Source organism: Gorilla gorilla, chromosome 13, assembly GCF_029281585.2.
Source record: "Gorilla gorilla gorilla isolate KB3781 chromosome 13, NHGRI_mGorGor1-v2.1_pri, whole genome shotgun sequence".
NCBI lineage: Eukaryota > Metazoa > Chordata > Mammalia > Primates > Hominidae > Gorilla > Gorilla gorilla.
In genome coordinates this window covers 30,448,371-30,464,832 of record NC_073237.2, presented here as the reverse complement: position 1 = coordinate 30,464,832, position 16,462 = coordinate 30,448,371, and the positions used below count along the sequence as shown (strand labels likewise).

The window sequence follows — 16,462 nt, the reverse complement described above, 5'->3', positions numbered from 1 at the left end:
TTCTGAGAACTTATTCCAGGGAAAAGTTGGTAAAGCAGGTAAAGACATAGATGGGTGTGTACTAAACGCATTTTAGTTTCCTGTTAAAGGAATACATTAAATTATACTACATTTATGTGACATAAAACTATGCAGCCACTAAAAGTTGATGTAGGTACATATTTATTAATAGGAAACAACACCTGTAATCCACTGAGTGGAAAAGAGCAGATTTGTTAAATCTTATTTATTTAAAACTATATATTTATACTCATAATTAGATATGTAGAAGGATGGTTTCTAGAGGATATTACGTGTGATTGAAGATAGTCATACATTTAACAAAAAAAATGCTGAAATGATATGAAGAAAACTATGAAGTCCCTGAAGAGAAATCTGGCTCTGATTTGAGTGAGCAAGAGACAGCCTACGTTTCTGCCTGGGGACTATAGGTTTGTAAACATGTCAATTCTCCCCATGCTAATTTATAGAGTACAATCACAATAAAAATACTGGAAAGTAAGTTAAAAGAAAAAGCACGCTGAAGAACTTCTTAATTTTTAATGTGAAAGATACCCTTGAGGTCTTCTTTTGATTCCCTCTGCAGAGGCAACCATTGTTATGAAGTTGATTTACATTTTTCTTATTTATGCCTTTTTACTTTATAATGTGCATCTCTGTCCACATACCTTTTGGGTTCAACTCCTTTTTCTATTTTCTATTAGATTGATAAAGTTTTTCTCTATTCCCTATTTTTTTCTAGGCTGCTTTGGAAGCTCTAGATTCTATTGGTTAACTTTAATTGTGACATATATATTGTATCTATTATATATTTAATATATAATATATATAAAGTATAAAATTATATATATCTATTGTATATAATAGATATATATTTAAACATATAATTATATATAAAATATATCTGATATATAATATATAATAAATATATAATATATATGTTTAAATATATATTATATATTTTATATATATTAAATGTATAATATATATATATGTTTTTGAGACAGCCTTGCTCTGTTGCCTGGGCTGGAGTGCAGTGGTGGGATCTCAGCTCTCAGCTCACTGCAGCCTCCATCTCCGGGGTTCAAGTGATTCTCCTGCCTCAGCCTCCCAAGTAGCTGGGATTACGGGCACTGGCCACCATGTCTGGCTAATTTTTGTATTTTTAGTAGAGACAGGGTTTCACCATGTTGGCCAGGCTGGTCTCGAACTCCTGGCCTCAAGTGATCCACCCACCTCGGCCTCCCAAAGTGCTGGGATTACAGGTGTGAGCCACTGTGCCGGGCTGTGACAACTATACTTTATCAGTGAGGATTCAGTCAGGGACCAGAGACACTAATGAGTGTTATGGCTGGATATAAAACTTTTGACTCATATTTTTTTGCCGTCCGTGGAAAGCAAAGGGAGCTTATCCACACTCCCCCCGTGCCCACATCCAGCATCTCGTTTACTGTAACCCTCTCTGCAATCAGATATTGTGATTATTGGCACTAGTAACATCTTGGAAAAGGAGCACTGAAGCCATGTTTCTCCTGGAGAACTTGCGTGGTACCCTGGAAGCTGCAGCACTTTTCTCACTCACAGGTTGTCCAGGATGTTTCAAGGCAGACCTGGGTGTGTGTGTGTGTGTGTGTGTGTGTGTGTGTGGTTTTTTTTTTTTTTTGGAGTCTTGCTCTATTACCCAGGCTGGAGTGGAGTGGCATGATCTCGGCTCATGGCAACTTCTGTCTCCCTGGTTCAAGTGATTCTCCTGCCTCAGCCTCCCGAGTAGCTGGGATTATAGGCACCAGCCACCGCGCCTGGCTAATTTTTGTATTTTTAGTAGAGACGGGGTTTCACCATGTTGGCCAGGCTGGTCTTGAACTCCTGACCTCAAGTGATCCACCCACCTCGGCCTCCCAAAGTGGTGGGATTAGAGGTGTGAGCCACTGTGCCCAGCTGCAGATTTTTTATAGTATTTTGGAGTCAAAGGCCAACCATGATTCTGGAGGGGCACCAGGTGGGTAGTATTCTGAGTATCCATTCCTTTGGTAGCACTTTCTGGACACATGCGTGAGCCAGGTAATGTGCTGATGATCACAAGACAAATGTTCCAAGTCACAGTTTCAGGTAGAAGACAGGCCCACATTTACTATATACTATGCAGTGTAAGTACTTTAGTCAGTAGTCAATAAAGAGCTTTAGTCAGTAAGGAGACTGAGAAAGCAGAGAAGGGATCAAGAAATTCTACCTTGAGAAGCTGAGGTTTGACATCACAGTGGGCCCGAGGACAGCAAAGGCAGTGGGAAATACTGTCAAAGATGAAGTTTTGTCTGCATTGTTGGTGCTTTTGAGGAAATTGTCACTACTCTGTCGCAGCAGATATTGGGGTCAGGTAGTAGAAGGATGGGCCTGACCACATGCAAAGTAAATGTGAACTGCCCAGAATACTGCAAGGCAGTTTATCTGGGAAGGCGGTAGCTGTGGCTGGGATAAATTTGCATCTCCATGTGGAATATCTGTAATGGCTGTTAGCATGTTGAAAGGAAGCTCAAGCAGCAGGGAAGCCTGGGAACAAAAGTACAGCTGTAAGGAATGGGCTTAGGAACAGAATGAACTGACTCAATGGAATACGGTAGGATTGTGGGTCCAGGGAAGCTGGGACAGGTGACAAGATAGGTTGCTGTTATGGGTTGAATTGTGTCCCCCTACCCAAAATATATGTTAAAGTCCTAAACCCCAGTACTTCAGAATGTGATTTATTGGGAGATTGTGTCTTTACAGAGGTAATTAGTTACGATGAGGTCATACTAGAGTAGGGCAGGCCCCTAGTTCAATATGACTGGTGTCCCTCTAAGAAGACAGCCATGTGAAGACATAGAGACAACGAGAATGCCGTGTGAAAACATAGGCAGAGATTGGAGTGATGTGGCCACAAGCCAGAGAAACAGAAGGCAAAGTCGGAGGGAGTGTTGTCACAAGCCAAGGAATGCCAGCAGCTACCAGAAACCGGAAGGGCAAGGAATGCATTCTCCCCAGAGCCTTCAGAGGAAGCATGACTCTGCTAACACCATGATTCACAATTCTGGCCTCCAAGAACAGAGAGAATAAGCCTCTATTGTTTAAACCACCTGGTTTGTCCTAATTCGTTATTGCAGCCACAGGAAACTAATACAGAAGGCTAAAATGAAAAAGATGGTAAGAAGTACTGTCAAGGATGTGTGGAAATTGGAATCCTCTTAGATTACTGGTGGGAATGTAAGATGGTGCAGCTCCTTGGGAAAATGGTTTGACAATTCCCTATAATGTTAAAAATGGAGTTACCATAAAAACTAGAAATCTCACACCTAGTGTGTACTCAAGAGAAATGAATATATACATCGTCACATAAAATTGCTCATGAATGTTCATAGCATGTCTATTTGTAATAACCAAAATGTGGACACAACTCAAATGCCCACTGATGAGTGGATAAACAAAATGTGGTGTATCCATACAGTGGGATATTATTTGGCAATAAAAAGGAATGAATAATAACATGCTACAACATGGTTAAACCTTAAAAACATTATGCAAAGTAAGAGAGGCCAGACATAGACTATGTATTGTATGATTCCATTAATATGAAATGTGTAAAATAGGCAAATCCATGGAGACTCAATTTGATTAGTGTTTGCCTGAGGCTAAGGAGAGGGAGAGTAGGGAATGACTGCTAATGGATATAGGTTTTGTTTTTATAGTGATGAAAATGTACTAAAATAGTAGTCATGGACTCACAGTTCCAAAAAGCACTGAATTTTATTTTTTGAAAGGGTTGATTTTATTGTTGTCAAGACAGAGACCTTGGCAGAGATCCTTTTAAGTAGAGCAAGATTATAAGGCATTCCTTCTTCTCTTCATTCATTAAACATACCTTTGTTTATTGTCTATTACGTGCTAGGTCTTCTTCTAATCTATGAGAATATAGTGGTTCACCAGCCTGACAACTTGCTTACTCCCTTGGTATTTGCATTCCATCAACAATGGGAAAGAAAACCCAGAAAATTATCAAGTATCAGGTCATACCATGGTAGCATTTTTATTACTTCTCCCTGGGCATGAAATTAGTGTACAAAGTTAGAATGACCACCAGCAGGTTGGTAGATAATTTTCTCCCAAAAGGACCATGGAAGTATCCCTTACTTCCTTCCTTCTCCTTTCTTTGTCCTATTTCAAGACAAGTTTTCACTCTGTTGCCCAGGCTGGAGTGCAGTGATGCCACCATAGCTTACGGGAACCTGGAACTCCTTGGTTCAAGTGATCCTCCCACCTCAGCCTCCAAAGTAGCTGAGACTACAGGTGTGAGCCACCACACCCAACTAATTAAAATTTTTTTTTTTTTTTTTTTTGTAGAGGCTGGGTGCAGTGGCTCACACCTGTAATCCCAGTACTTTGAGAGGCTGAGGGAGGAGGATAGTTTGAGGCCACCATGACTTCTCCCTTTTTGCAGGGAGATTTTTTTACACATCTTCAAGAAACTCCTTTTCCAGAATGTGTGCTCAGACCTCCACACCAAACTGTAGGTTTCCAGAGAGGATGGGAAGAGTGGCTTGCTGAAGAATGGGCACAGTCGGCCTGGGCAGAGGTTTTGCTGCTTCTCCAAAGACTCTTCCAATGCTGTGACTTGGTACAATTCCTGTCCCTATTTGGGAAGGTCTGGTGATCCTTTTCTGGTTTTTCTTCTAATGATTAATAGTTCTGCAGTTTGATGAGTCATTTTTGCTTCTGTTTGTAGAAGAGGTGCAGTATATTCAGGCTGAGAAAAACAACAAGGGCCCAATGGAGGCTGCCACACTTTTTCTCAAGTTCCTGTTGGAGCTCCAGGAAGAAGGCTGGTTCCGTGGCTTTTTGGATGCCCTAGACCATGCAGGTTAGTTCATTCTTTTTAATCACAAATCAGAGGATATTACTTTGCTGCTTGACAATACTGTAAAAGTGAAAAGCTATTAAATTTGAAGTATCCACTTATAGTTCATGCCTCTTAGTCTGAGACAATGTAAAGACTGTTTTTAGGCAGATGATATAATTGTCTACCTGAAACATCCAACAAAAGAATCTGCAGAGAGATTATTGTCACTAATGGAAGAGTTTAGCAAGATTATTTGGATATAAGACCAGTATACAAACATTAGTTGCATTTCTGCCCAATGGAAGCAAACAAAAAATGTAATCCAAAATGAAGTATCATTTCTAATAATAACAATTGTAATGTATTTAGGAATAAATCTAACAAAAGATGTATAAGGTCTGAATGGAGAAAATGATAAAATGTTATTAAAAGATATTAAAGAAGTCCTAAATGGAAAAACATACCCATGCACATAGAGAAGGAGGCTTGAGATCATAAAAATATCAGTTCTCCCTACATTGATCTGTATATTCAATATAATTCTAATAAAAATCCTACATACTTTTTCAGTGAGTGTGGCAGGTTGATTCTACAATGTATATGAAAGAATTACGACCCAACAATAGTCAAGACACCCCTAAAGAAGACAAATTTAGTAGATTGGGGCTTTTCTTTCTACATGTTAGCATTTATTAGAAAGCTACAGGCATTGAGACAGTGAAATGTTGGTTCTGGCATTGACAAACTGACCATTGAAACAGAATAGAGACCCTCTAATTAGGACCATATCTTTATAGAAACCTGATATATTAGACATCACTGAGAAAGGAGGATTACTGGGAAAGGAGAAGCTATTCAAAAAATAGCATTTATAAACAGAATAATATTAAAAGCTGAACAAACTCAAGCTGGACATGGTGGCGTGTGCCTGTAGTCCCAGCCTCTCAGGAGGCTGAGGCAGGAGGACTGCTAGAGTCCAGGAGTTTGAGGCTGCAGTGAGCTATGATGGCACTGCTGCACTCCAGCCTGGGCAACATAGGGAGACCCCTGTATTTAAAAAACAAACCCTGAGCCGGGTGTGGTGGCTCATGCCTGTAATCCCAGCACTTTGGGAGGATGAGGCAGGCAGATTACCTGACGTCAGGAGTTTGAGAACAGCCTGGACAACTTGGCAAAACCCTGTCTTTACTAAAAATACAAAAATTAGCTGGGTGTGGTGGTGGGCGCCTGTAATCCCAGCTACCTGGGAGGCTGAGGCAGGAGAATTGCTTGAACCCAGGAGGCAGAGGTTGCAGTGAGCTGAGATTGCGCCATTGCACTCCAGCTTGGGCAATGGGTGAAACTCCTTCTCAAATTTAAATAAATAAATAAATAAATAAATAAACCCTGTATTTAAAAAACAAATGCTAACTTTTATGCCCATGTGAATACAAATAAATAAATACATTTGTATTCCTTACATCATGTTTATCAAAAACACTATAAAGAAAGCAAAAAAAAAAAATCACAAACTCTGGGAGAAGATATTTTCAAAATGTATAATCACCAAAGGATTAGAATCTAGAATATATTAAAAAGGTCTTAAAATCAACTGGAAAAAGAAAGAAAACATACATAGAGCAAAAAATTTGGACAAACATTTCAATGAATACGAAGAATGAAAAGTGAATAAATGTAAAAGATTCTCAGCCCAATTAGGAATTTGGGAATTGTAAATTAGGAACACAGTGAGATAACATTTTATAACTACTGGATAGCAAAACTGAAGTCCAACAGTGCTAAGGCTTAAAGAAGATATTTAATGGAAGTCTTTTTTTTTTTTTTTTTTTTTTTTTTTTTTGAGACAGAGTCTCACTCTGTTGCCCAGGCTGGAGTGCAATGGCATGATCTTGGCTCACTGCAACCTCCGCCTCCCGGGTTCAAGCTATTTTCATGTCTCAGCCTCCTGAGTAGTTGGGATTACAGGTGCCCACCACCACACCTGGCTAATTATTGTATTTTTAGTAGAGATGGGGTTTTGCCACATTGGTCAGGTTGGCCTCCAACTCCTGACCTCAGGTGATCCACCTGCCTCAGCCTCCCAAAGTGTTGAGATTACAGGCATGAGCCACTGCACCCAGCTGGAATATGGTGGTTCTTAAGTTGGATAGTAGGTTCACATATGTTCCTTTTCTTGTTATACTCTTTATTATATATGTTACAAATATTCTGGTACATGTATCAAATATTACATAATTTTTACATTTCTGTTTTCAGAGCTATGGTGTTTTCTACCAACAGAAGAATCATGAAGTTCATAAATTTGGAAAGGAGAGCTTTATTTTTCATAAAGGGTTGCAGTCTGCATGGTGGCCATTTTGACAGGCTGGGAAGTGTAGCCTCGGGCCAGAAGCAGGAAACAGGCACTTGGAGGGTGGGGAGAGTAAAACAGAGATTTATGCTGAATAGGGTGACCAAATATTCAGTAAGCTACAGGAGGAATCATGAAAGTAGAAGCATGCACCTGGGCAGGTGAGCTTCATGCCTTTCCATGGGACCCATGTTCAAAAACTGGCAGTGTTAGCATGATCCAGGGGTGGAGTTTTTGGCCCTCTGATGTCAGAAGGTGAAGCAGAGGACATGAAAACTCTCACTGCACATCCTTCATAGACTGGCCAGACCCACTCTGTGGTTGGTGGTCTCTTATCAGGAAGAAGTGCTGGTTGGTTGGTGTGTTGAAACTGCTAAAGGGAGGGGCAGTCAGGAGGTTGGTTGAAATCAGCAATGGAGCAAGTCTTTCCAAAGGGCTGGTTTCTGTTTCTCATCAGAGAAAGCACTGTTTCTCCACTTTGGGGATATGATTAATCTGGATATTATAAGTTATTTTAATCCTTACCAACCTGTCAGGTAAAAACAGTACTTTTAATTTTCATTTTAAAAGTTGAATAAGGTTTAGTATTGGAAGTCCTAGCTGGAGCAGTTAGGCAAGAAAAAGAAAGACAAGGTATCCAAATTGGAAAGGAAGAAGGAAAATAATCTGTTTGCAGATGGCAGAATTATTTATTTATTTATTTATTTATTTATTTATTTATTTATTTATTTATTTATTCATTCATTTTTTGAGACGGAGTCTCGCTCTGTCGCCCAGGCTGGATGGAGTGCAGTGGCGCAATCTCGGCTCACTGCAAGCTCCGCCTCCTGGGTTCATGCCATTCTCCTGCCTCAGCCTCCCGAGTAGCTGGGACCACAGGTGCTCGCCGCCATGCCTGGCTAATTTTTTGTATTTTTAGTAGAGACGGGGTTTTACCGTGTTAACCAGGATGGTCTCAATCTCCTGACCTCGTGATCCGCCTGCCTCGGCCTCCCAAAGTGCTTGGATTACAGGCATGAGCCACTGCGCCCAGCCGATGGCAGAATCTTATATGTAGAAAACCCTAAAGATTTTAGAAAAAACTATTAGAACTAATTCAGAAAAGTTTCAGGACACAAAATCAACACCCCAAAATTAGTCGCATGTCTATATATTAACAAATAATCCAAAAAAGAAATTAAGGTAACAATTCCATTTATAATAGCATTAAAAAGATTAAAATACTTAGGAAGAAACCTAACCAAGGAGATAAAAGACTCATACCCTGGAAACAACAAAACATTGCTGAAAGAATGAAAGATAACACAAATAAATGGAAAGACATCCCCATTCATGAATTAAAGACTTAAGATGCCTCTACTACCAAAAGCGAACTGCAGATTCAATGCAATCCCTATCAAAATCGCAACGGCATTTTTTTTGTAGAAATAGACAAAATTATCCAAAATTTATAGAGAATCTCAAGGCATCTTGAATAGGTAAAATTTTGATAATGAAGAATAAACCAGGAGGCCTCACCTCTCCTGATTTCAAAACACATTACACATCTGTAACAATCAAAATGATGTGGCACTGCCATAAAGACAGACAAATAGGCCAAAAGAGCACCCAGAAATAAATTCTCAAGTATATGCTCAAAGATACCAAGACCACTCAATGGGGAAAGGACAGTCTCTTCAGCAAATGTTGTTGGGAAAACAGGATATCCATATGCAAAAGAATGAATTTTGACACTTATACCATGTATTAGAGTTCTCCAGAGAAACAAAAGCAATAGGATATATTTATGTGTGTGTACATATGATGAGATATGTATACACATTGTTACTTACATGTATGTGTATATATATTTTTGGAATTGGCTCACATGATTATGGAGGCTGAGATGTCCCATGATCTGCTGTCCACAATCTGGAGAATCAGAAGAGCAGTTGGTGTAATTCAGAGTCTGAAGGTCTGAGAACCAGGACCTCTGATGTCCAAGGGCAAAAGAAATGATGAGCTCAAGAAGAGAGAATTTGCCCTTCTTCTCCCTTTTTGTTCTGTTTTGGTCTTTAATGGATTGGATGATGTCTGCACTCATCAGTGAGGGTGAATTTCTTTATTCAGTCTGATTCAAATGATAATCTGTTCTGAAAACACCCTTACAGACACACCCAAAAGTAATGTTTTACCAGCTATCTGGGCATCCCTAAGCCCAGTCAAATTGACACAGAAAATTAACCATCACACACTATATACAAAATCAAATCAAAATGCATTAAAGAGCAAATATAAGACCTAAAACTATTAAAACTCCTAGAAGAAAGCATAGGGGAAAAACTTCATGACACTGGAATTGGCAGTGATTTCTTGGACATGATATCAGAAGCATAAGCAACAAAAGTGAAAAAATAGACAAATGGGACTATATGAAACTTATGTGCCTCAAAGGACATAATAGGGTGAAAAGTCAACCCATGGAATGAGAGAAAATGTTTGCAAATCATATACCTGATAAGGGGTTAATATGTAGACTATATCAAGAACTCCTGCAACTCAAAGATAAAAAATCAAATTAAAAAATAGGCAATCCCAGCACTTTGGGAGGCTGAGGCAGGTGGATCACCTGAGGTCAGGAGTTCAAGACCAGCCTGGCCAACATGGCAAAACCCTGTCTCTACTAAAAGTACACATAGCTGGGCGTGGTGGCACACGCCTGTAGTCCCAGCTACTCGGGAGGCTGTGGCAAGAGAATTGCTTGAACCCAGGAGGTGGATGTTGCAGTGAGCAGAGATCATGCCACTGCACTCCAGCCTGGGTGACAGAGCGAGACTCCATCTCAAAAAAAAAAAAAAAAAAAAGGCGAAGGACTTGAATAGACATTTATCCAAATATGGTATACAAATGGCTAATGAGTATATGGAAAGATATTCAACATCAGTAATCATCAGAGAAATTCAAAGCCATAATGCAATATCACCTCACCCCCATTACAATGGCTTCTATAAAAACAAAAACAAGGCTGGGCACAGTGGCTCATGCCTGTAATCCCAGCACTTTGGAAGGCCGAGGCGGGTGGATCGTGAGGTCAGGAGTTCAAGACCAGCCTGGCCAAGATGGTGAAACCCCATCGCTACTAAAAAATACAAAAATTAGCTGGGGGCGGTGGCAGGTGCCTGTAATCCCAGCTACTCGGGAGGCTGAGGCAGGAGAATTGCTTGAACCCGGGAGGCAGAGTTTGCAGTGAGCCGAGATGGTGCCACTGCACTCTAGCCTGGGTGACAGAGCAAGACTCTGCCTCAAAAAATAAAATAAAATAAAAACAAAAACAGAAAATAATGCATATAGGTGAGGATGTGGAGAAACTGCAACCCTGTGCCTGATTGGTAGGATTGTAAAATGGTGTTAACAGCCACGGAAAACAGTATGGCAGTCCCTCAAAAAATTTAAAATATATATCACCATATGATCCAGCAATTCTGCTTCTGGTGTATTTCCAAAAGAATTGAAAGCAAGGTATTGATGAGATATTTGCACATCCATGTTGATAGTAGCATTATTCGTGATAGCTTACAAGGTAGAAGCAACTCAAATGTCCATCAGTGATGAATGGATCAACAAAATGTGATATACACATACAATGGAATATTATTCAGCCTTAAAAAAAAAAAGAAATCCTGGCACATCCTGCAAAATGGACATACATTGAGGGCGCTGTGCTGAGTGAAATAAGCCAGTCACAAAAGACAAATATTGTATTTTGCCACCTATATAGATTATCTAAAGTAGTCAGATTCATAGAAACAGAAAGAGTGGTGGTTACCAGGAGCAGGGGTGAGGAGAGAAAAAAGGAATAGTTGTTTCATAGAGTTTTAGATTTGCAAGGTGAAAAAGGTCTGGATTTTTGTTTTAAAACAAAATGAATTTAACATGACTGAACTATACATTTAAAAATAGTTAAGATGGTAAATGTTTTATCTGTTTTTTACTACAATTTAAAAAAAGAATGAGGTTGAATATCTTATGTATGTTTCTTGGCCATTAGTATTTTTCTCTGAACTTTCTAAATATGATTTTTAAATAAATATCTTTTAAAGGCATGTAGAATAATACTAAGTAAATTTCCCATTTACTTAATATTATCTTAGAAAAATTAGAAGGAAAGTTCCTTGTGGGCAGGAATTAAGGTTTATATTTCTTTTTGCCTTCTTTACTGCTTTCCACTGAGAAGATACTTAATAAACCTGTTGACTCTGACTTTTTAAAGACAAATCAGGGATTGTAGGTGAAGTCCATGAGGCACTTTGGAAGAAAGATTTTATACTAAGATCAAAATGTAAGACTTCAAAGTTGTCCTTAGTACTTTTTCCCAGTAGATAATAAATATTGCTAGAAGACCTAAAGTGTTGGCTGACTAAAATGAATACTGTTTTCTTTTTGAAAAATCAATGACAATTGGGGGTAATTTACAAATATTTTTTGAATTCTACCACCATACATTCAAACATGATTTCTATGATACTAATCTCAAAGTATTTTTCAGTTGGTTTCATAGAAGTCCCCATTTTTTCTTTTTTTTCAGGTTATTCTGGACTTTATGAAGCCATTGAAAGTTGGGATTTCAAAAAAATTGAAAAGTTGGAGGAGTATAGATTACTTTTAAAACGTTTACAACCAGAATTTAAAACCAGAATTATCCCAACCGATATCATTTCTGATCTGTCTGAATGTTTAATTAATCAGGAATGTGAAGAAATTCTACAGGTAAGTTAATATAAAATACTAAAATTGGGGGAAATAATTATAACATGGGAAGGTCTTCTGTTTTCTATACTGTTTTAGACCTGAGAAAGATCATTGAAACCCACAAAAGTACTCATAGAATAGTACTTTTTTTTTTTTTTTTTTTTTTTTGAGATGGAGTCTCGCTCTGTCGCCCCCGCTGGAGTGCAATGGTGTGATCTCGGCTCATTGCAACCTCCGCCTCCTGAGTTCAACCAATTCTCCTGCCTCAGCCTCTTGAGTAGCTGGGATTACAGGTGCATGCTACCATGCCCAGCTAATTTTTGTATTTTTAGTAGAGATGGGGTTTCACCATGTTGGTCAGGCTGGTCTCGAACTCCTGACCTCGTGATCCACCCGCCTTGGCCTCTCAAAGTGCTGGGATTACAGGCGTGAGCCACTGTGCTCAGCCAGAATAGTACTTTTAATGTGAACTGAGTAATTTTTATGTCACAAAGTTTTTTTGAAGTTTGCCCTATTTTCACTTAAAATCACCACAGTCTGTGAACAGTATTTTATGCAAATTTAAATTGAACAGTTGAGCAAATGAGAAAGGGCTACAGACTCTAGCAGTTAAGTGTTTAGACTCTGGACACAGATGAATTTTGTTAGAATCATAGCTCAACCACTAGCAGTATGATCTTGGGCAAGTTACTTAGTTTCTCTGAATATCTATCTGTTTCCTTGTGTGTAAAATGGAAATAATAATGGTACCTTATTAATATGGTATTTTCGTAAGGGTAATGAGATAATATATGTGAAGTACTCATGTATGTCTTGCACAGAGTATGTGTACAATAAACTTTAGTTATTATGATTAGTAAAAGTCATACGAATTCCTCAACCCTGAAAAAAAATTTGTTAATATTTTGTTATCTGTTTCCAAATATTGCTATATGCCAATATACCCATGTTGGGAATGGTTGTCAAATGATTATTTTCTTAATATTGCTGATGAGGATAGGTATAAGAACTTAGAGGTGATGAGAAGGCTTGGCTTGACATAGTGACATCATGTGTAAAGGACAAAGATGAAGGAAAAAGTATCTTAAAAGACTGTGTTGGATGGGGCAAAAATTGTCATGGATATGACCCATTGAGCCGTAATGTACAATGGCTTTAAATCAGATAGTACATGACTGACATTTCTTCAGTAAAAATTGATAAAGGGAAAACTTTTGAGATAATTGATCAATAAACTACAGTTACCTTGCTTAGATTTGCTCTACTAAGGGGATGATGGCAGGTGCAGAGAAATTGGTGGAATGCCTTCTCAGATCAGACAAGGAAAACTGGCCCAAAACTTTGAAACTTGCTTTGGAGAAAGAAAGGAACAAGTTCAGTGAACTGTGGATTGTAGAGAAAGGTAAGACACTGTACCCTCCTCACAGCTCTACTTAGGGCTCGCTCGCTCGTTCCAACTGGTCTTTTACATCCCATCAGAGGCGTTTTTCCCCTCAGATAGCCAGAGCTACATCTCTAATGCGAGACCAGCAGGAAGCTGGATTCTGGGAGGGAGGCAGTTACTTGCCTACAAAATTAGTTTGGTTGCATATAACCCCTAAAAATGGACTGGGGAAAACCACTCTCATCCAGAATTAGCCCATCTGGCCCAGAGGATTTGAGGAAGGCAAAATCCGAACTCTCAGTCTAAGTTTAGATTATCAGAGAAATAGCTTGAGAATTCTAGAGTTAAAGGTTCAAACTCCAGGACTTACCCCCTTTTCAGAGTAGATTTCTTGACAGACATTGCCTGGTTCTCTTACTGGAAGCCATCTGGAACTGAATCCGACGGGTGAAAGAATTGGTTGTCATTAAGTGTCTGAACTATCATTTGGTTTCTTGAAGCTGACACTCAGCATTGTTTCAAAGGCTGAGTTTGGTAAACATCTGAATATCTGGTCTTAGCTTTCCTAGGCTTCTTTAGATCATAAGTTGTTTCAGAAACTGTATAAATACACATCTGATTTAATGGGTCAAGAGTCAGTCAGAAAAGGAAGACATGAATGTCTGCTAAATCATGCTCTTTTTTTTTTTTTTTTTGGTGCATACGAATCCCTCGGAGGTCTTGTTAAAATGTGGATTCTGATTCAGTAGGGCAATACGTTCCACACTTTGAGTAATATAGCTCTAAATTACATTGGAGGTCAACGCCAAATTGAGATTTTAAACTCAAAATGATTCTTTCAACTGTTTTAAAGGTGAAGGGGAGTGGTTGTGAGAAATTTTAATAGAAGTTAAAAATCTCAGTGTTATGACCATTTTGTGGAGCTTTCACCATCAAAACTATAATCAGATTATGTGAAGATTCTAAGACTTTTTTGGTCTTAAAAAGGTATAAAAGATGTTGAAACAGAAGATCTTGAGGATAAGATGGAAACTTCTGACATACAGATTTTCTACCAAGAAGATCCAGAATGCCAGAATCTTAGTGAGAATTCATGTCCACCTTCAGGTACCTGGCATTGTTTGTTCTTTTCCATAATGCTGCTCTTCTGGTATTTGGTGTGGGGACTTGTTTTGCAGTACCCAAAGTCACAGCCTTATGAAAAGTTTTGCAAGGAAAATTAAGAAAGTAAAGAGAATTTATGTTACAATAGATACTTTTTCTATATTTAGAATGCCATTCTCTCCTAGTTCTTCCACTATCTTTTTTTCTTCTTTTACTATCTTTTTTTTTCTTCTTCTACCACTAAGAAAGTATGGGCGTGTCTATATTGGAAATGCAAATAGAGTCTTCACCAAAACCCAATGTCTGTGAATTCCCAAATCAACCTTGCTTTCTAAATAAATACTACTTCTATTTCTGAGTCACTTGCTCAATTTCCTTTTAGGATCCCTGGGCTGCCCTGCAAGTTAATGAAGTTAGTGTGCTACCCAAATGCGCCTGGCTGAGAGGTTGAGTAGGGGCTGAGATCCAGCCTGTGCCGTTTGCCACACAGTGCACTGAGGGGCTGTGTCCTCCAAGAGGAGCTCCTTTTTGTCATTTACACAAAGGCACTGTATAAGTTAGCTGTGGCCCTGTGAGGCCCCCTTATGCTTCTCAAAGCATATTTTCTTGATGGTTTTATGAGACCAGAAAGTTGCATAATATGCCATAATAAAAAGTTATTTATAAAAGAGTATCAGGAAGGAAATTGGGATTAATAGTGGTGGTAGAAGAAAAATGATATTAGAATAACATCATAAATAGAAAATGTGCAGATTACTTCTGCAACTGAATGTTACAAGTTTTTTTGTTTTTGTTTTTGTTTGGTCATTTCAGAATAAAATCTGTTACCCCTTGGAAAAAAAAAACAAATCAATGAATATGAGTTGCTTTAAATTTTCTGACATGTGAAGATTCTTGCATGCCTTTTGTTGTTGTTGTTATTGTTTTTTGAGACGGAGTCTCTCGCTCTGTTGCTCAGGCTGGAGTGCAGTGGCAAAATCTCAGCTCACTGCAACCTTGGGTTCAAGTGATTCTCCTGCCTCAGTCTCCCAAGCAGCTGGGACCACAGGCATGTGCCACCACATCTGGTTAATTTTTGTATTTTTTTTGTAGAGGTGGGGATTTCACCATGTCGGCCAGGCTGTTGTTGAACTCCTGACCTCAAGTGATCCATCCACCTCAGCCTCCCAAGTGCTGGGATTACAGGCATGAGCCACTGCACCTGGCCTTTACGTCTTTTGTGTGAGTTTAATTCACTTAACCTTTTAGAAATTCTCCCTTTCTCTAAAATGGGTAGGTTAGACTCAATAGATAATTTCCAAAGTCTTTGCTAGCTCTTAATGATTTATATGCCTACCTGTTATTGAGAGAAAGCCTTTGATTATTTTTTAAAACTTCTGGTTATGTTGAGAGAAAATATCATTTGAGAACTTGAAGAACGACAAAGCATTATTGCTCCTTAATAAGAAATTGCTTTGAGAATCCAATGTTAACAGTTTGGTTTTCTTCAAAGATCGTGGGAGGATTTGTTGTTTTTTTCCCATACATCATTGCCTTTAGTAGACAGCTTGTCTTACCCTGAATGGGGCCATTCTTTCTTTGGTTTCTGTTAGCCTTCCATGATTGTATAAAAAATAATTCATGTTTTTTTTTCTTTCTTGCCATCAATACTTTGTCACTGAGAGAATTCTGTACTTCAAATTAGTGGAAAAGCTAGAATGGTTACCAAGAGAAAGGATTCTAAACTTTCTCCAATGAGGCTCTTCTTGCTGGAGTCAGAATTTGTGGACATTAGACTGTAGCTATTGCCGTGATTCCTCAGAGCAGGAACTGTTTGGTAATTTTGCTCCTTTTGTATTCCAGAAGTGTCTGATACAAACTTGTACAGCCCATTTAAACCAAGAAATTACCAATTAGAGCTTGCTTTGCCTGCTATGAAAGGAAAAAACACAATAATATGTGCTCCTACAGGTAAGCCTATTGCCATTACTTACATAGTTTTTCTGTTTGCTTCCTTTTTTTTTCTTTTGTTGAATACTGGGACAGAATG

The 16,462-nt window shown here is 38.7% G+C and overlaps 1 protein-coding gene across 2 annotated transcripts in view; it reads left to right on the top strand.

Annotated features, from left to right (window-relative positions):
* The window catches only part of RIGI (RNA sensor RIG-I), a 71,262-nt gene that overhangs the window by 20,821 nt on the left and 33,979 nt on the right, over positions 1-16,462 (top strand). The window contains exons 2-6 of one of the 2 annotated variants that reach the window (XM_019033734.4): positions 4,754-4,888; positions 11,782-11,963; positions 13,200-13,347; positions 14,317-14,436; positions 16,276-16,383. In XM_019033734.4, coding sequence (XP_018889279.2) covers positions 4,754-4,888; positions 11,782-11,963; positions 13,200-13,347; positions 14,317-14,436; positions 16,276-16,383 — 693 coding nt within the window. Of the gene's footprint in view, positions 1-4,753; positions 4,889-11,781; positions 11,964-13,186; positions 13,348-14,316; positions 14,437-16,275; positions 16,384-16,462 lie in introns of those variants that run through there. The other variant, XM_063696276.1, reaches the window with a different exon arrangement.